Here is a 20,274-nt window from a genome sequence, read left to right as displayed (position 1 = left end):
TTAAGGTATAGCTGAGAATATTACTATATAAACTGGGGTCAAACAGGAATGGGGGGAATTGGAATCATGTTTGCTAAGGGGGTGGGGGAATGGGACCAGGGAATAGGGAACAGGGACACAGGCAAGGCTCTGCGGCCTTAAAGCTGGGAAGAGGGTCACGAGGTAAACGCTCTGAAGCATCAGAGCTGGGAAGTGGGAGTCGGGGTAAACACTCTGCAGTGTCAGAGCTGGGAAGGGGTATATGGGGTAAATGCTCTGCGACGTCAGAGCTGGGAATGGGGATACGGGGCAAATGCTCTGCGGCATCAGAGCTGTGAAGGGGGACACAGGGTAAACGCTCTGCAGCATAGGCGCTGACTTCCCCTCTGCGGGGTGGGTGCTCGACCCCACCCCAGCCCCAGGCCCTACCCCACCTCTTCATGCCCCTGCACTGCCCTCGGCCCAACCCCATTCCACCCCTTCCCCAAAGTCCCCTTCCCACCCCGCCTTTTCCTACCCCAGTCCCACCCCCTTCCCGCCTCCACTCCACCCCCTTCCCCCAAGTCCCCGCCCCGCCCTGCCTCTTCTCCACCTCCTCCTCTGAGTGCACTGCATCCCCACTCCTCCCGGAAAGTCCTAAGTGCTGCCAAACAGCTGTTAGGCTGCGGGGGGCAGGAAGTGCTGGGAGGGAGAGGGAGGAGCAGGGATGCGGTGTGCTCAGGAGGGGTAGAAGGAGGCAGTGTGGGGGAGCTTGGCTGCCAGTGGATGCTGAGCACCTGCTAATTTTTCCCTGTGGATGCTCCAGCCCCAGAGCACCCATGGAGTTGAAGCCTATGCTCTGCGGTGTCAGAGCTGGGAAGGGGGATATGGGGTTGTGATGATGCTGCCCGTGGGAGCCAGCTGAGGTCACTCAATTAGGGTGAACTGCAAACAAAATGGGGCAAACAAACCCCAAAAGCTGGTGGCTAGTCCAATACTTAGATTTACCCAGCCAGCATAAAACAGCTCCTGTATTACCTCCCTGGTTACTCAGGAGTCCAAACAACGCAGTTCCCTTAAAGTGCCCTGCCTCAGGCCTCCACCCAGACACACGTCAGATAGGATGATGATTACTGAACATCTTGTCTCATCATATAAAAGAAAAGGTTCTTCCAATCCCAAAGGATCAGCCACACACCCAGGTCCAATTATAACTTAGATCTCACCCAAAATACACGCTTATAGCCAATTCTTATTAACTAAGCTAAAATGTATTTAAAAAGAAAAGAGAGAGAGTTTTGGTTAAAAAATCAATATACATACAGACTTGAGTTCAATTCTTGAGGTTCAGATACAGAGCAGAGATGAGCTGGTAGTTGCCAACAGTCCTTTTAGAAATAGTCCATAAGTTATAGTCCAATGTCCATATTCAAGATGACTCCAGTCAGTGACTGGGGATCTCAATCCTTATGGCTTAAGGTTTCCCCCTCTTGAAACCGAAAGCAGATCTGAGATGAAGAAGGATCCTGTCCCAAGGTTTTTATACATTTCCAGCTGCCTTTTGGCCTGAGAAAACAATAGGCTTAACTTTCCTTTTCCTAAACATCATGGCAGTTAGTACAGGGTAATTGATTCATTAAACAGTTCAGCTACAGGTTACCACCTTCAAAGAGACATATAGACACTAATACTATTTCACTCAAGTGTCTTCATAAATGTTGATATTCCTCTTATGATCTTTGAATCAAAGCTAGAGCAATAGACAAGACTTGTTTGCTAACAACACAAGACCTGAACAAACATCTACCCTTCTATCTCTAACCATGCAGACTTGCATTTCAAAGCTCTGTTCATTTACACATCTTCCTAACCAGTCTTTAAAATTCACCCATGGGTCACCTCAGTCTGTGAGTTAATTAACTCTTTCTGGCCCTGTCACCTTTCAATGAGATATTATCTTACACTCATAACCACAGGGGTAAACGCTCTGCGGCGTTGGAGCTGGGAAGGGAACCCCGGGAAACAGACTATATTGACCTATAGAGATAAGCCCCACTGGTGTGAAGGGCCTGGAAATATGCTTGCCTGGAAACTTAACCCCAATAAACAGCGCCTTGTCTGCGCTTCCAACTGTTGGTCTTTGGCTGCCTGCCTGCTGTCTGCCTGACAAGAACCAGGGAAGCAGGAGGGCTGGGGGAAGGCCCTCTAAGAGCGGGCAGTGAGGGACTGGACTGGTTTGATGGAGGGGTGTGGGAGCAGGTTCAGAGAGATTGTTAATGGGGAAGACAAGAGGGGTGAAGGAGGGGGCAGCGGACGGGGGAAAGGAAAGCGGAGGCAGATCGGTGGGACAGCGGGGCAGGAGGTGGGTTGCCGGGCTATGAAGTGGGGGCGGGGGCAGAGGGACAGGTCGGTGGAGGACAGGGGCTGGAGGTGGTGGGGACAGAGGGGCCCGAGGTAGACGCGGGTGGAGGAGCGAGGAAATGGGGCCATTGGGGATCAAAGAGCAGGAGGCGGGCAGAGAAGGAGGCCGGGGGTCGGGCAGGGGCGGAGGGAGCAGAGGCGGGGCGGGAATTGAGCAGGCGCCTCCGCTCCCCGCATTGGTGGGCTCGGCCCGGGCCCGGGCCCGGCCCATCCCCTCCCCTCCCCTCCCACGGCAAAGTCCGGCTCCGCGGGGGGCTTTGGGTCCCCACTACGCCGAGCATGGCTAGGGCGCTCGGGCGGCTCGGTCCGCTCTGGGCGGGGGGCAGGAGGCGACACCCCGGGAGCGGTAAGGGGCGGGAGGGCGCTGGGAGCAACTAACCCTGGCCCGGAGCCGGGCTGCTGCTGCCGCCGCCGCCGGAGCCAGCGGGGCGCTGGGGCTGGCGCTGCCCGTCACAAGCCCCGTCCGGGGCCGCCTCCCGCAGCCACAGCCCCGAGAGCGCGGAGCCGGGGGAGAGCCCGCGGCGTGAAGCCGGTTCAACAGCCCTGGGCCCCAGTCCGCTCTCCGGTGCTCGGGCTCCACATTTACACGGGGGCAGCCAAGCTGGGCTGGGTCTGCGGGCGAGGTTCCCGTCTGCGGACTCAGGAGCTATCCTGGTGTGAACCCAATCAGTGCGAGTCCGCAGTCAGTCCCGAGGGGCTCTGGCCCTTTTCCGGGGTGGCTAAGGAATCCGCTGGCCTGAAATGTGTTTTATTGTCTACATCCACGTGGACTTGTAATTGCTACCCCCAGCCCGGGGCGGCGGGGGGTATGTGGGGGAGAGGGGGCTTTTGTCATGACCGCAGACTAACTCAAGGTAGAAGTTTTGCGTTACAAGTTCCAGCCTCTTTATCATAAATGAAACTGTTACTTTTTCAATTCCTTTTCCTCCTAGGAGCTAACTAACAGTAGCAGCTCATTCCCGTAGATCAGGGGTTCTCAAACTGGGGGTCGCGAGGTTATTAGGGGGCTTGGTGAGCTGTCAGCCTCCACCCCAAGCCCGCTTTACCTCCAGCATTTATAATGGTGTTAAATATATTAAAAAGTCTTTTTAATGTATGGGGGTTGCAGTTAGAGGCTTGCTGTGTGAAAGGGGTCACAGTACAAAGTCTGAGAACCCTGCCCTAGAAACGCTGCCTAGGACCAATTAACCCCACTGCATGATGACCATGTAACATCCTCAGAGTTCAAAATAGAAAAAAGGCTTCTGTGGTGACATTTTTTTTAAGATTGGAAAATAGTCCTACAAAAGTACACTTTTTAAAAATGTGTACCGGTGATTGCCCGCGCTGGCTTCTGACTCAAGTGCAACATGTGCATATTTCTCAGAATGCAGGATTTTTTCCAGATACTTCGTGTTCGGATAATGTTTATTATGAAATAAAGTGCAAGTGTTATTAACCATCATTTTGGGCCAAAGAACAACCTTGCTAGTGATTCATAGGACTTTTCTATTGACTCCAAACACTGGTGATAACACTACACAGTTCTTCCACTAGGTCATTGGTTCCTGACAAGCAAATTCTACTTGGTATTAGTTTTGAACAAACAGTTTGTAGTTATTAAATTTTTTTGATTGATTAAATGAAAAAACTCATACAGCTTAGGTGTCCCAAAAGACGTTCCTGGAATACAAGGACATCATATGAAAAATCATTGCATATAATCACTGTATAACAGTGGTCCTCAAACTTTTTCTGTTGCACACCCCCCCTTATCAGCAATGGAATCTGTCTGCCCCCACCTCTTCCCCCAGGAGCCTCGATCAGGAGCTGGGCCAACGCTGGGGGCAGAGTGGGTGGGAGCTACTGCTGGGAGCCAGGGGCCTAGGCTGGTGCTGGAATGGAGCTGGGGGGCAGAGCGGGGCTGGGTGGTGCTCCCTCCCTGCCCCCTTTGGGGACTGGCCTGGGCCCTGCCGAGCCCCCATGAACGTTTTGCTGGGGGAGGCACTCCCCACATTTTGGGGACCTCTGCTTTATAACTAGATTAACCCATTGGCTGACTCTGACACTTAAAATAAGGAAGATCTTTATGGTCAGTCAGTCAGTCAATCTTATTTATCCATATTGTCAGTCCTTCACTAGCGGATGCTATTTTGGTCTTAAGGAAAGTAGCCACAAGTATAATTTTCTTATTTATTTCCAGAAAGTTAATTTCTATGAAAGTTAGATTTTTTGTTTTGATGTGTAAAAATGTAGCTCATTAAAAAACAAAACTAAAACCCACCTCAATTAATAATGTTAGGAATGCAAGGAGAACATTTTTAAAAAGTAAAATTATCTGAAGTTAGTCTACTTATTTTTCCAGTTAATCAAATAAAAGATGTAATGGCTTAATGTTTTCAGATTTTTGATTAAAAAAATCAAAAACTCTAATGGCAGTCTGTAGCAGAAAGTTATTTTGATGGTTAATGACAAAGAAAATCAAAGTTGCCAATGACAGTCTGGAGGAGTTATGTGTTTTAGAAGATAAATACTAAGGGGAAAAATATAAGTTTAGTAAATCTATGTTGCAGCTTTACAAAAAACACAAATGTTTAATGCATTTTCTCCTTGAGTGAAATCTCTCGGAGGAAATATATCTACCTTGGTCCTCACTTATATTGTTGTAAAAACAAATTTTTAAAGAAAGTTTCTTTCAGATATGCGCTTTGAGATGTTTTGGTAATCCTCCTAATCCACTGTATTTTATTAGATACACTTAGACATCAGGAATTAAAAAGCTCTTTCTCCATGCAAGCAAAAATGCCTCCTTGTGACTTTTCACCTGGAAAATATGAGGTAAGTCATGCACAGTGCACTGTACTTGGGTCTAAACTAGATCTCGTTGCTAAGATCACCATTCTGCTGTATGTTGTAATTGTTCTGTTCACCAACTTATTACGAGTATTCTTCAGTGGCATCAGAAGTTTAGATCATGGCTTTTATCCTTCTCTGAGATCCTTTGGAGGTCAGAGTTAAACAGGGCCTCTGTGGTGCTGATTAGAGTACAGTAGAAGAACAATCTTAACCCAAAGAAAGGTGGCAGTGAAACATTTTTCTATTATTTGTTTCCTTCTCACTGATTTTTAATTCCTAATTTGAGGAGTTCTGTAAGATGTTTAATCTCTTCAACCAAAATGTGTGCCAAGTTAGTTTTAGGGGGAGTGCAGTAGGGGTAGAGAGGGGAGGGCAAATGTTTGATTTTTAAGGAACTAAACTTATTTGGTGTCTTAATGCCCCATGGCCTGTGTCCAGCAAGGAGCTAATAAGCATCTGATCAGTTAAAAAGGTGTATTTTCAAGCAACAATCACATGAATGATAAATGTATGACTTCGATATCATGAATTAAACATTGTTGAGTAGGTGTTCTGTTACTGTGACAATTTACGGTTACAGAAGTGTGTTTACATTTTCATCTGATGGTGTCAAGATTTATGCTGGTTGAGAAATCTTCTGTGATTCAGTTCTATGGTTGTGGATCAGTTGCCAAGATAGCTCTGTATCCTGTTGTTACCGTGGGTTGGGTCACAACTGAGAATACCAAATTCAGGCCATGCTGCTGAGAAATAGGGCAGACACACCCAAAGCTGGTGGTTATTCTTCCATAAGATATACCAGACCAACAACAAAAGTAAACTTCTGTTTCACCACATTGGCTAACAAGAAGTCAGAAAAGCAGTCTCCTTAGGTAGTCCAGTCCTGGTTTCAACACCCAGATACTAGACTTAATGATGAGTGGTTATTTAAAACAAATTTCATCAAGCAAAGAGTTCTTCTGATCCCAAAGGACCAGCCACATACCAGGTCAATATATAACTCAGATCTTACTCAATAATCACACTGTTGCCAATCCTTTAGCATCTAAAGGCTTATTTATAAAAAGAAAGTAAGGTGAGAGTTAAAATTGGTTAAAGGAATCAAATACATAAATTAATTGCAAAGTTCTTGGAGCAGGCTTATCACAGTGATGGATTACATTGCTGGCTTAAGTCAAGTCTTTGGTTGCTTCCAAATGATTTGGAAGGTAGTCAGTCCCTTGGTTAGAATGCTCCCATTAGTAAAAGTTCATAGTCCAGAGGTTAGAGCAGGTAAGAGGCAACATGGAGATGTTTCCAGGGCCATTTATAATTTCTGCCGTGTGGAAGGAAACCTATTGTTCTCGTTAGTGGAAAATTACAGGTAACAAGATGGAGTTTGGGGGTCACATGGGGAAGCTACATGCCCATGTTAAATCTGCTTAATTTGTGATAGGTTGTGGATTTCATAACCTTTAAGTAAGAGATCAGTGCAATATAGCATTCTTGTTTAAATTATGGTATTTCAGAGGTTTATATAGCCTAATTGTGGGTTAGTATCTATTTTAAAATTGTATTTAGTTCATTTGGATTCCAATGTGAACAATTTATATTGTGTTGATGTGATGAATCTGTAGATAGCTTTATGATCCATTAAAACTTTTAGAAATGGGGGCGGAAATTATTTCTTTCCTCCTACAGTCCTATCCCTATGAGCGTATGCTGAAGATCCGCAAACAGAATCTGTCTCCATCACTGGTAACGTACTACAAGAAACCACTGCTGCTGCATCAGGGACATATGCAGTGGCTATTTGATTATGAGGGACGAAGGTACCTTGATCTCTTTGCTGGAATTGTTACTGTCAGTGTTGGTCACTGTCACCCGTAAGTATGTTATTGTATCACAGGTTTCAGAGTAACAGCTGTGTTAGTCTGTATTCGCAAAAAGAAAAGGAGTACGCATCCGATGAAGTGAGCTGTAGCTCACGAAAGCTTATGCTCAAATAAATTGGTTAGTCTCTAAGGTGCCACAAGTACTCCTTTTCTTTTTTGTTATTGTATGAGTTACACTGACTAATATAGAAATATACTTTTGTCTTTTTCGTTTGCGGCCCCATGTATCCACAGGCAGAATATGGCACGCTGTGTTTTGGTGTATCTGGGATCAAATTCTTATGTTCTAACCAGTTGCAGTGATCTTTTGGCAAATTAGCTCATTCCTTTCTTTATTTATTCATTCGTTCATCTGACAGTCAGGAAAATGACAGAATTTTAAGAATTAATAGCAGAGTCAGAAAAAAATTGTATGTATGTTGGATTAAATTAATCAGTCTTTCTTACTGCACACAGGAAGGTAACTGCAGCTGCCCAAAAACAGCTTGGTCATCTGTGGCATACAACCAACATCTACATGCATCCATCAATCCAGGAATACGTGGAGAAACTAACAGCACTTCTCCCTGATCCACTTAAGGTACCTAAATCCCAACAGGGTAGATGCCTGTTAATTAAAATAATTTTATTTCACTTGATAATGGAGAGTGCTACGTTATTTGGAGACAAAATATTGTAATATCAAACTCATATCCTTATTTAAAATCCCCAAAGGGAGTACAAAGCTTCAGGTAAAGAGAAAAAAATGACAATTCTCAGGATAATGCTGATCTTTACAGTGAACTCAGAGCCACACATGAATAAAACCGTAAACAGTTGCCCTACTGCTTGGATCCCCACTTTCTCTTCAAAGTTCCTCTTAAAGAGGCACTGTCAATTTAAAAATCACTCATAAGTTGAAAAATGTTTTGCGTGCTATTGTTATAATTAGCACCTAAGTTTTACTTGGATAGGAGACTTTGGGAAAGGAAACTTTTTATTCCAGTTTGTTTACGTAGTACATACAAACTGACTGTAAAACACAAGTTAGCTGGGGGACTCAGTAGCAGTAGTCCCTGACACTACTCAGGGCTGGTCTACACTAATGCTGTAAATTAATCTAAATTATGCTAGTTCAGTTATGTAAATTATGTAACTGAAGTCAACATAACTTAGGTCGATTTACAGTGGGTCTACACTGTGCTATGTTGACAGGAGATGCACTCCCTTCGACATAGCTTTCACCTCTCTGGGAAGTGGAGTAGAGACGTCAACGGGAGAGCACTCTGCCACCGACTTAGCGTGTCTTCACCAGATCAGCTAAATCAACACTGCTGCATTAATTGCAGCGGTGCCGATTTAGCCAGTAGTGTAGACATGGCCTCCTTAGTAAGGCTAAGATTTTGTCATGGTTATTTTTAGTAAAAGTCATGGACAGGTCACGGGCAGTAAACAAAAATTCATGGAAGTCACAACCTGTCTGTGACTTTTGCTGCTGCAAGCCATGCTTTCCCCCACCACCATGGTGACTGGGAGCTGCAGGGTGACCATATTTCCCAGAGAGAAAATGGAACATTCTCAGCTGCTCGCGTGAGGTGTTCTTCCTCCCCCACCCCCATGGTCCGTCGCTGGAAGCCTGAGGAAGGCTCCCTCAGAAGTCTGTTGCCTGTGGCTGGAACCTTGCAGGGGGCCCCCCTGAGGATGCTGTTGCCTGTCACTGCTGCTGCTGGAACCCTGCCGGGGCCCCGCTGGGTGCCAGCTGCAGTGAGTGGAAGATGTCACGGAAGTCACGAAAGCACAGTATGCACAAGCTACCTGAATACCTGCCCAGGGTCTCGGGTGGGATTGTACTCTGGATGGCTAGCCTCTCGTGACACTGTGCCTGCACTTCTTATTTTAGCATGTTTGCTCGATCAGAGCTAGTGCAGGTATGTCTCCTCAAGCTGGAAATTACACCTTTCATCTCCAGTGTAGACATAACCTCTAAAGGGACATCCTACCTTTGGCCCTTGTACACAGCAAATGAGCATCACTAAGTTTATTGCAGTTTGGAGTTCCTCTTGTCAGTGACAGGATATCATTCCAAGTGCTGAGTGATATTTTATATGAAAATAAATCTGTCTTGTACTAAATAAACAGATGCACTCAATATTTCAAACTCTTTGAAGGCAAATTGCGGGAAAAGTGGTTCTTTAAACAGCTACATTTAGTTAGATTTGCCATTGTGAAACAAAGTAAATGTTCGGTATAATAAAATTACAATTGATGTGCTATTTATTCTTCCTTAGGTGGTTTACCTGACTAACAGTGGGTCAGAAGCCAATGACTTGGCTATGTTCATGGCAAGGCTTTACACTCGTAACTTTGACCTCATCTGTTTCAGGTAATTATATTAGGGTGTTTTATGAAACTCCCTTTTCATAATCAATCTGTATATCTATATAATGCGTGAAAAAGATGATGAGCCCTTGTTAACCAGATTCTGCCACAGACACATCCTAAATAATTCATTTGTCTGCCAAAATAGAGTAAAACAGCAGTAGTCATTGGGAGCTAAGATTCAGCAAGTCTGCTTGTGTTAGAAATACTCCATTTACAAACCATGCATTCACCTAGGACCTATAACTTCTGTTTATAATCCTTAAGTAAAGTGTGTGTAATATTTATTTATATTTTTAGTATTATAAACCATGTCCATTCTGCTCAGATATGTTGGTAATAGACACCTTTAAAAATAGTTAGAAAGGCAGACCTTAACAAACTGGTAGTCTTGCAGCCATCCTGCTGAGCACAGGGTTCTGAAATCCACCTGATATGTTAATTCCCATGAATGAATTCTGAATTGCTAATTAAACTAACCCCAAACCACCACCCAGTTTCTCATGAGTGGCAGTAACAACTTGGGAGAGAAGAGGAGTCCAAAATTAAAACAGCAGGGGTGTTTGTAATGTAGGATTCAGATGTTCTGGCAGACCTGCATGAGGAATCTTGCACAGCACCTACCTGAATTGCCGTTGGCTCCAACCAGTGTTCTTAGCCCTTCACCTTCATGAGCACTAAATTCACGTATTATTTTTTAAGTGTGCTTTAAATTGCAATGAAAACTCACAGCTGTTAAGTACTCAGAGCAGAGTGTAGGTCAAGAGGCATCCCTTATTGGATGCACCCATGTTTTCCAATGATTTGCTGTCTTACACACACACACATCAGAAACCAGCCTTCTGTGAATACTGTACTGATATTGTTTCTTCCTAAAAACTTTTGCAGCTAGTGTAATCAGAAGAAAATGTATGTTGTTTGTGTGCTTTGTTCTGTTCACACAGAGGAGGATACCACGGAGGCAGTCCATACGCACTGGGTTTGACGTCCATTGGATCTTATAAGCATGGTGTCGCCAATGGGTTTGGCTGCCAAACAGTGAGGTTTTTGTTGCTTTTTGTCATATCTGCTGGATAACAAGCCTTCTATTTGTTTGAATATTACAGTATTTATGTAATGCTTTACATCGTCAAGCCTCCCCGTAGCCCTCTGAGATTGATAAGTAGTATATATGCAGCCTAATTCTCCATTTCACTGCACCTTGTGTAGTTATTTGCATCCACACAGAGCAAATGAAGAATGCTAGCAATGGGAATGATAGTGCTTTATACCCACTTGGCTCTCGCTTTGTACTAGTATAAATGCTGCACAAGATGCAGAGCGATGGTGTATCAGCCGCTGGGTCCTATTCTCAGGTCTGTTAGGGCAGGTTTGTCCGGTTTGCTGTTGCAAAGCTGCTTAAAGCTGGCCCATAGGGGATTCCCTTTTGGACTGAAAATATTTTGGAAATACATAGTGGCTCCTGCAACACCCCCTCAGAGTCCCCACCATAGGGGGTGTGTCTGGGGAAAGGGGTGTGCATAGTATCTTTACAGCGTGGTGACCCATGGCTGCAGGAATGGTTTCTGGAGGCTGTGGCAGCTGGTGTTGGCTAATGTAATCTATGCCAGGAACCAGACCAGCCACAGAACTGCCCCCCAAAGGGCTCCTTTCTGATGTGCTGCTTCCCCCTGGCTCTTCGATGCACCCAGCCTTCTCTGAGTGCGGATAAGAATCTGGCCCATAGAATTTATTACGTGACTTGCCCATTGTCACATAGTCATTGTCAGAGTCAGGATTATAATGTATAAATTCCTGGCTTCCAGCCTGCTATCATCATTCCACTAGACTTCACTGCGTTCTTCCAAGGTGAATAACTGGATGAAAAACAGTACTCAGAGTAGTTATCAGTGGTTCATGGTCAGATGTCTAGGACATATTAAATGATGTCCTGCAGGGGTCTATCCTGAGTCTGGTACTAGTAAATATTTTCATTAATGACTTGGAGAATGGAGTGAATACGCTTATAAACTTCATGGATGACACTAGGCTGCGAGGGGTTGCAAGTACTTTGGAGGAGAGTATTACAATTAAAAATGACGGTGATAAATTGGAGAAATTATCTAAAATCAACAAGATGAAATTCAGTAAAAACAAGTGCACGGTACTGCAGCTGGGAAGGAAAAATCAAATGCACAAATAGGAAAATGGGGAATATATGTGGCTAGGCATTAGTACTGCTGAGAAGGATCTGGGGGTTATAGTGGATCACAAATTGAAGGCTAATGTCTTTCTGAGGTGTATTAACCGGTGTGTCGTGTAAGACACTGGAGGTAATTTTCGCACTCTGCTCTGCTCAGCACCGATGAGGCCTCAGCTGGAGTCTTGTGTCCAGTTTTGGGTGCCACACCTTAAGAAAGATGTGGACAAATTGGGGAGAGTCCAGAGGAGAGCAATAAAAATCATAAAAGATTTAGAAAACCTAATCTATGAGGAAGGGTTAAAAAACCTGGTCATGTTTAGTCTTAAGCAAAGATTACTGAAGGGGCATATTTGGTAAGTTTTCAAATATGTTAAGAGCTGTTTATAAAGAAGACTGGGATCAATTGTTCTGCATGTCCACTGAAGGTAGGACAAGAAGTAATACATTTAATCTGCACCAGGGAGATTCAGGTTAGATATTAGGAAAAGCTTCAGACCATAAGGATAGTTAAGCTCTGGAATAGGCTTCCAAGCAAGATTGTGGAATCCCCATCCCTGGTGATTTTTAAGAACAGGTTAGACAAAAACCTGTCAGGGATGGTTGTGTTATACTTGGTCATGCCTCAGCACATGGGGCTAGACTAGATGACCTCTTCGGGTCCCTTCCAGCCCCCTAATTCTCTGACTTCACTGCCCTTTTTCTACAGAATCTTGGAATTAAACTGGCCATTTTGGACAAAACTGTAGTAAATCTTGGGTAACAATAATTAACTAACATAACTAAAAAATAAACAGGTCAGCTGTGAGTGAATACCCCCAAAAATAGTCACTTGAGGACAGAATGTTTTTAACTTCAGAAACTTTAATTTCTGGCCTTCTACCTCACTTTCTGCATGAGGCCTCAAATCTGTGAGGGGGATAAATGGTTCTTATTTATTTTTTCACAAGTCGTTTTTGGACGGATCAGCTGAATCAGGTCTCAGATGCAATCAGATTTTTGAGTTCTCTTTATCACAAGCTCTATTTAAACAAAACAACAGTATTGGAATAAGTGTTTAATGACCTTCAGAATGATCAGTGTATATAAAAAATGTTCTGTTGATCAGTACTTACATTCCTCACACTGTCAAAATTACAGCTGTTTGTTGTGCTTTGCAGACAATGTTACCAGATGTTTTTCGTGGTCCATGGGGAGGAAGCTATTGCCGAGATTCTCTGGTGCAAACTATTCGGAAATGCAGCTGTTCTCAAGGTTAGTTGGTGGCAAAAAATGTCCATTGGTAGGTGCATAAGAAAAGGGACTGGAGAAGGCAACTGGATGTTTAACAACATAGACAAATATGTATACACTGCTAAGAATATTACTGTTTACTGAGAAGTTTGATGATTGTAATTTTGGCAAGCAAGTCTTCATCAATAGGGCCTCTTGGCTGTGTTTTTTTTCAAAGGGGCTTAAAGGAATTGGACCCTCAACTCCCTTTCAGAAATATGTGGGAGTTGGGCATCTAACTCCTGTAGAATCCTTTGAAAATCCTGAATTGAGCCCCTAATGACTAAGTCAAGTTCAGTTATCATAATCAGTAGCCTGCTGCTCTGAAATATTTAGCATTGCCAGGAGATTAGGGTTACTAACAAATGTGTTTTCTACTCTCCTGGGTAAAGTTTTGGTAGATGTCCATCTCTTATCTTGAAGGGACATATGATCAATGTAAACTATAAATCAAAAACTCTGAAACTTTGGGTGGCAAAAGTCTTGCATGGAACAAGGCATTATGGATGCTGCAGAGTGTGTTCAGTCCATGTGAAAGCTCCACTGATCTTTTACAAGTGATGATTAGAAAATATATTGTTTTTCTCCTAGGTGCAATAAACATTGTTTACTCACTTTTCCCACAACAAAGCAGTCTCTTGCCATCTTTCTTTGTCACTGATGGTCAATAAAGGGAGGAGTCACACTAGCTTGCAATTACTTGAAGACATCTGGTTTATGTTCTGTTACAGTACATAGTGATGCCCAGTCACATACAGTCATATATTTTCCATAATATTCCACCTGCCTTTTCATTAGAAATCATGCTGAACCAAGATGTACTTAGTCTTATATTTATCATCTCATAAACTTTAAGGCCAGAAGGGGCCATTGTGATTATCTAGTCTGTCCTCCTGCACATTTCAGGCTACAGAACTTCACCCACCTGCTCCAGTAATAGACTGATAACCTCTGGCTGAGCTACTGAAGTCTTTAAATCATGATTTCAGGACTTCAAGTTACAGAGATTCCACCATTTACACTAATTCAAATAAGCAAGTGATCCGTGCCCCGTGCTGCAGAGGAAGGTGAACTCCTCCTCCCCCTCCCCAGTGTCTCTGCCAATCTGGCCTGGGGAGAAATTCCTTCCTGACCCCAAATATGGTGATCTGTTAGCTCCTGAGCATGTGGGTGAGATGCACCGGCCAGAGAGCTGGGAAAGAATACTCTGTAGTAACTTAGAGTCCTCCCCATCTAGTGTCCTGTGTCTAGCATTCACAGGTGGGCCATGTGCCATGGTAGACAATCTTATCATACCATCCCCTCCATAATCTTCTCAAGCTGAGTCTTGAAACCAGTTAGGTTTTCTTATCCAGGCAAACTGCTCATTCATTCCTTGGGCTGATGTTCAGTTCTTCTAATAACTGCCTGCCTTGCATATATAGCACTGGTCTGAAGGATGGGGGAACCCTCATATGCTGCAACTTTCTGTTTGCACTCTGTGATTCTTTGGAACTTTTTAGAGAATAAATGGTTTAAAAAAGCTTAGTGGTTTGGGGGTTTTTTGTAGAAGGGGAGAAAGATGCCATGCAGTCAGACTGTGGCTCTTTTCTAACTTCTGTGAACTAGGAAAAGTAAGAAAAAAGACTGACTTGCTGACACAGAAAATATGTGGGGAAACAAAATGATTAATTTCCTTTGGTAACTCTAATCTGGGAACATTACAGTTCTTATTACATACGTTAAAACACTAAAGAGATGTTCTTATTTACATATGTTAAAACACTGCAGTTTCATATTATTAACCTAACTTTGTATTATTTTCAGTACATTATTCTTATCAGTATTTCCTCCGCACAGGCTGTTGCGAAGCAAACGACCAGTACGTTGAACAGTTCAAAGACACTCTGAGTACTTGTGTTACAAAGGCAATAGCTGGGTTTATCGCTGAGCCAATTCAAGTAGGTGACTTGCCATACCTCATTCTGATTGTAATAGTACAGTAAACCACAAAGTGCTAAAACCTGAACGGGTCTTTTACAAGATTGACAAGCCCTAAATGGAACTTCCCTCTAACAATAGCAATTTTAATCTTCTCTGAATCACTTTGATCATTCAAAAGGAAGGGCTGCAACATTACTTAAATCTTAACTTTTTTCCAGGAGGGTGACTTGCCAACAAGACATCCTGGAGAAGTCCTGGCCCCATTGAAGTCAAATGGGAGCTTTGCCTCTGACTTCAGTGGAGCCAGGATTTCATTCTTGGTGTTGTTTTTGGGTTTTGTTTTTTTTCCCCTTGATATCTGAGAACAGGATTCTTAAATTTTCCATATCCTGTCTACTCAATAACAGACCAGTGGACAATTTGAGATGCACACTATTCCTACAAAACAAAACTGGTAAATCAAATTTTAGCCTTACAAGCCTTAATGTCTCTTTCATAAATTGATTTTAAATATTTAGCAAATTATTTCTGGTTAATATACAAGTATTTAATAAAATATGTCAGACTCAAGCAAAACAGGTAATTTTAACCAGTGTTGCCTATCTGCTATCAGTTGATAGATTAAAAAGTGTACAGAGCTCTATTGTAAACTATTATTCTTTAAGGTCTTGTTTGCATTCTCGGGATGTTGAAATGCTAATACATTATACAAATGTGCATGTTATAACTTAGTTTCGAATACTTCATTCCTAATTACAATTTCCCTTCTGCAGTATACTGGTTCTGTAGAAGTTGTCTGTTAAAAGTATTAAAGTCACCCCGTAAGTGACTGATACCCACTGAGTCTACAGTAAATCATACTTAAAAGCCTAGTTATTATAACATAGAGAATTAATTTTAGGAATTACTTAGCTTCAAATCGCACTATGCCTAGTTTATCTAGCAAATCCACAGAATCCTCGCTCCCCCTCTGCTTTCCTTTGTAGTTTCTGACTCCCTTGTACTTAACTTCTGACTCTCCTCATCTCTTCCTTCATGATTGCATTTTTGGGTCAGAGGGATTTCTCTTTTGGCAGTGCAGCTGTAGTTAAGTTTCATTTAATTCATACAGGCTCTAGGCATTCCCCTATGACATGAACCTCATAGTCCATTATTTAAGATATTAGCCTAAGTTAGGGAAGTGAAAGGCCTGTTAGACCATCAAGTCCATCTTGCTCCAAAACCAAGGTTATGCCCTACAGTACGTTTTCTGGTGTTATACCTAGTCTAATTTTAAATTTCCTAGTGCTGAAGTTTCCATCTTGTTATACCAATAAAATAAAAACCAGCAGGATCTTATGAAAGGGGATAAGGCAAAATGCCACATTTATTGTGAATAAAGAAAGAATCATAGTAAGCAGTTAGTTATAACTATAACATTCCATTCAATTTCATATTTATTCACACATTCATTCATACACACACACGGGTTCTGCAAGGTTGTTATTATAGTTACCAGCCTTAGAGTTACTCGTGTCAAGCCACTGGCCAGGTGGCCTGGACACAAGGAGGGAGCAGGGCCTTGTCAAATGCACATCTGATGCTCCTGAAAGTTGGTTTGCAGAATCAGACCCCAAAGTTCTCACTTTCTCGAGTCCATTTTTATAGGAATTTATTCCTATGCCAGTCTATGGGAATTGCTTCATCATGCTGTTGCTGAATCAATCAGCAGATGGCACATTCCTGATGGCTCCGTGCTGCCAGATGTTATCTTGTTCTTCGGTCCTCCCATCCTTGAGGCTGTTAGGTGGATTCCAGTCTGCCCTCCGGGGGTCCTCTGGTTGTTTCCAGTTGACGCCTTCTTCAGCCGAGGGACACTGGATTCTTAGGCTAGCACCTCCCTGATCATTCATTTATTATCCACACCAAGCATCCATCCACATACATCCTCTATCTCTATTTTAATCATAATTGTTAACAAAGCAAAATAAATACAACAAAAGGGTGGGGAGTCTCTGGGTGCTGTTTCTTTTGTTACGAAGTATCGCTTTGAGTCTCTTTCTGTGTGAGTAGTTGTTGTTACAAAGTATTGCTTTGAGAACAGACTCTGTCTTAGGATGTACTAACACAATTAGCAGTTTGCAAGTTTCACACAGAGAGGGAGAGAAACAGTAAACACAAGAGACCTCTTAATTAGTAATACCCTGGAATTTAAATTATGGGGAATCAAACTCATTTGTGATTTTAATACAGAACTTCTTTAATATGATCCAACATAACAATCTGTTCCACTGGGAATATACTTTAGAGTATAACAGTTTCACTGAAGGGAATTTTGTCCTGATATTTGGACTAAATTTTCGCTTGCTTAGTTTCATCCCATTACACCTAGGTATTCCGCTAATTTCTCTCCATCCATTGGGGTTTTGCAAGCTTTATATACTCCCAGACTATTATGTTATCCCCCCACCTTTGGCATTTTAATCTAAGTGTATATGCGTTATTCCCTGATAACCAGAAACTTCTATGCTTAAACTCTGTACCATTTTTTTTATTTTAACATCATCTTAATAAAATTATTAAATCATTTCTTTTAGTCTTCTCCTAATCATTTGCTCCAGCTCTCAGTTCATGTTTGCCATTGGTCTGTGAACTCTCGCCAGTTTGTCCCATTCTGGTAATAACATGCCTACAAGTGATACAGCTTTCCAGATATTGTCGCCATACAGAGTATAATTCTCTGAAGCATATTTGGTGTTGGTTCATTGGACAAGTGGTTCCGAAACTTTTTTTTGCCTCTCTTTGTGACCCACTCAGAGTCCAGATTGCGGGGGTGGAGGGAAACGAGTCAGGACCTGCAGGACTGGGTCCAGTTCCCTGCTCTGGGTGTTGCAACCTGGCAGACAGGGGTCGCAGCACCACTCAGGTTTGGCCCATCTGCTAGGTCGCAAAACGCAGTGCGGGGAACCGGGCCCAGCCCCACAGGACAGGAGCTGCTGCTGCGTAGTGAATAAGGGGTGGGCTCATCTCCCCTCCCCCCAACCTTCTCTTCACACTGGGCCACCTAGAACCTTCCTGCAGCCAACAGGTGGGTGCGACCCACCATTTGGGAAACATTGTATTAGAGAGAGAAGGCTGACGTCATGTTTTATCTTTTACTTTTCACTGTCTCCTAACTCTTCATATTGTTTTATTCTTATAGCCCATGTAATATTGATAAAAAGTGGGAGTTCAAGTTCAAAAGAAAGCCACTCCCTCCATTTCTGACTGTTTAGCAATGTGACTAAACAGATCTACCACAAAAGGAACTTTGATCATTAAGTTATCTAGTGACTTAAAATTCTGCCTAGATTTCTCGCTGTCTGATCACCTGAGGACTGCCTGTGTTTGTGATTTAGCATTTGTGTTGAAGACAGTATATTTGTTCATTTTTGACAGGGTGTTAATGGAGCCGTTCAGTATCCTAAAAGATTTCTAAAGGAAGCTTTTCAGCTAGTGCGTGAAAGAGGAGGCATCTGTATTGCAGATGAAGTGAGTATCCAGAAATACAATTTTTAGGGATTGGGATATTTCTGCCAGGCTACTGAAAAATCCAGCAATCACATGAAGGCAAAATAGAGACCAGGAAATAGTTTGTATTAAATTCTGAATTTATTTTAATTAATCCTTTCCTGTTTCACAGCCTAAGAGGGGAACAAAGTGCAGCATTCCAGCACAAGAGCCTTTGCTAGACAAAGCTAATAGAAGTTGTTAATCCTTCACTTTCATGTGCATTAAATTAACACAAATAGTACTCCGTTGACAGTTTATGTTGCAAAATCTTAGAGTCCCACTCACTGGTTGTGTAAATGGGTAGAGCTCCATTGACCTATTTACATCAGCAGACATGTTTGGTTCTTAAACTCTTACCATTACTCATTTGAGGCCTGACCCAGAGAGGCGTTGTCTGCATTAGGAAAACAGTTTTTACATTTGTAAAATTTTAATCTTTAATCACATTGTAAAATTGTATTGTAGACAAGGCAAGTACCTCTGTAACTTTAGAGGGGAGCCTTCTGCAACTCTTCTGCAGTTACACATTTTAAATCTAATTTGCTCGGTTAAGACAATCTGAATTACTACTAACTAACAGGTTTCAGAGTAGCAGCCGTGTTAGTCTGTGTTCGCAAAAAGAAAAGGAGGACTAGTGGCACCTTAGAGACTAACCAATTTATTTGAGCATAAGCTTTCCTGAGCTACAGCTCACTTCATGCTGTAGCTCACGAAAGCTTATGCTCAAATTAATTGATTAGTCTCTAAGGTGCCACTAGTCCTCCTTTTCTTTTTACTAACTAACTAGCTCAGTTAGGGAAACAGTTTAAGTGACTAAGGTACACTTTGATGGATGCTAGAGGTGTTAGGGGTGGTAGAATTATTACAGCTTGAAACTGGAGATTCTGAAAAATGCTACACAGCTGCAATTCTCATTGACTTCAGTGGAACTGACAGCTTCCCAGTCCCTTTGGCCATGTTTACTAGGAGAAAAGGTGTTAGCTCTCTCATTATAAAAAACACTTTCTTAGTATTGTAATTTTTATAGCTGGTCAGTGCTGGAGTACACCAAACCCTTAAGGTGCCAGGAATGTGCCAGGTATACCATGACTCAGAAGCAAGCTCTGTTAGGTGCTTCAGCAACTAGGCCTTGTAGGAGGTAATTCTGGTGGGTCCCAGTAACTACTCAGACACATGGCTAAGTGAAAGAGTATTTTATCAGGGGTGGCAGGAATGGGGAAGTTAGCAACTATCCTAGGCATGGAGGCTTAAACAATTACAGTTCAAAGTGAGCAATAGCAGTTCTTGTTTGGGTCCCTGGGGCAGCCCAACTGAGTTAGGGCTTTTCAGGTTGAGTACCCGGGGTGGCCTTTCCAGTCTGGTATGTATTCAAGCAAAGAGGAATTTGCAGATTTCAAGGACAGGATCGCTTAGTGGTGAGTCTCTCATTAGGGCCACTTGACACTGGCTCCCTGCCCTGTCGCTTCCCAATCAGTCCCACACAGACCTAAACCCAGTTTACTCCTGGGGGAATTCTGTGCTACTGCACGTGTGCATAATTAATTAGATGCACATATTTTAATTTTTTTGCACAGAAAAATCTTGTCAAAATGTTGTTGCAGTTCTGCCTTCTGTCCACCAGAGGGCACTGTGGCGCAAGAACAGCTGAGCTATGGGGTAAGGAGGTGGCTGAGTAGGGGCAGAGAGACACATGGGGACAGGGGAGTGGCTGAGTGGGAGCACAGGGACACATAGAGACAGGGGGTGCAGGGACAGAGGAGTGGCTGAGTGGGGCACAGAAACACAGGGAGATGGGTGCAGAGCCACATGGGGATGGGGGAGTGGGCGTGTGAGTGGAGGGACACATGGGGGTGCAGGGACAGATGGGGACAGGGCAGCTGTGCCTGACTGAATGGGAGAGGCAAGAGGCCAGCCAGGGTCTGC

The 20,274-nt window shown here is 43.2% G+C and overlaps 1 protein-coding gene across 2 annotated transcripts in view; it reads left to right on the top strand.

Annotated features, from left to right (window-relative positions):
* The first annotated feature begins 2,620 nt into the window (after positions 1-2,620).
* AGXT2 (alanine--glyoxylate aminotransferase 2) overlaps positions 2,621-20,274 on the top strand; it is a 25,903-nt gene continuing 8,249 nt past the window's right edge. Inside the window, exons 1-9 of one of the 2 annotated variants that reach the window (XM_073343719.2) lie at positions 2,621-2,725; positions 5,111-5,196; positions 6,895-7,079; positions 7,545-7,668; positions 9,356-9,450; positions 10,391-10,484; positions 12,786-12,879; positions 14,737-14,837; positions 18,238-18,330. In XM_073343719.2, the coding sequence (XP_073199820.1) occupies positions 2,659-2,725; positions 5,111-5,196; positions 6,895-7,079; positions 7,545-7,668; positions 9,356-9,450; positions 10,391-10,484; positions 12,786-12,879; positions 14,737-14,837; positions 18,238-18,330 (939 nt within the window). In that variant the 5' untranslated portion in view covers positions 2,621-2,658. Of the gene's footprint in view, positions 2,726-5,110; positions 5,197-6,894; positions 7,080-7,544; positions 7,669-9,355; positions 9,451-10,390; positions 10,485-12,785; positions 12,880-14,703; positions 14,838-18,237; positions 18,331-20,274 lie in introns of both variants that reach the window. The other variant, XM_073343718.2, reaches the window with a different exon arrangement.

The sequence above is a fragment of the Lepidochelys kempii genome, chromosome 5 (assembly GCF_965140285.1).
Source record: "Lepidochelys kempii isolate rLepKem1 chromosome 5, rLepKem1.hap1, whole genome shotgun sequence".
NCBI lineage: Eukaryota > Metazoa > Chordata > Testudines > Cheloniidae > Lepidochelys > Lepidochelys kempii.
This window is presented reverse-complemented; position numbering and strand designations above follow the sequence as displayed.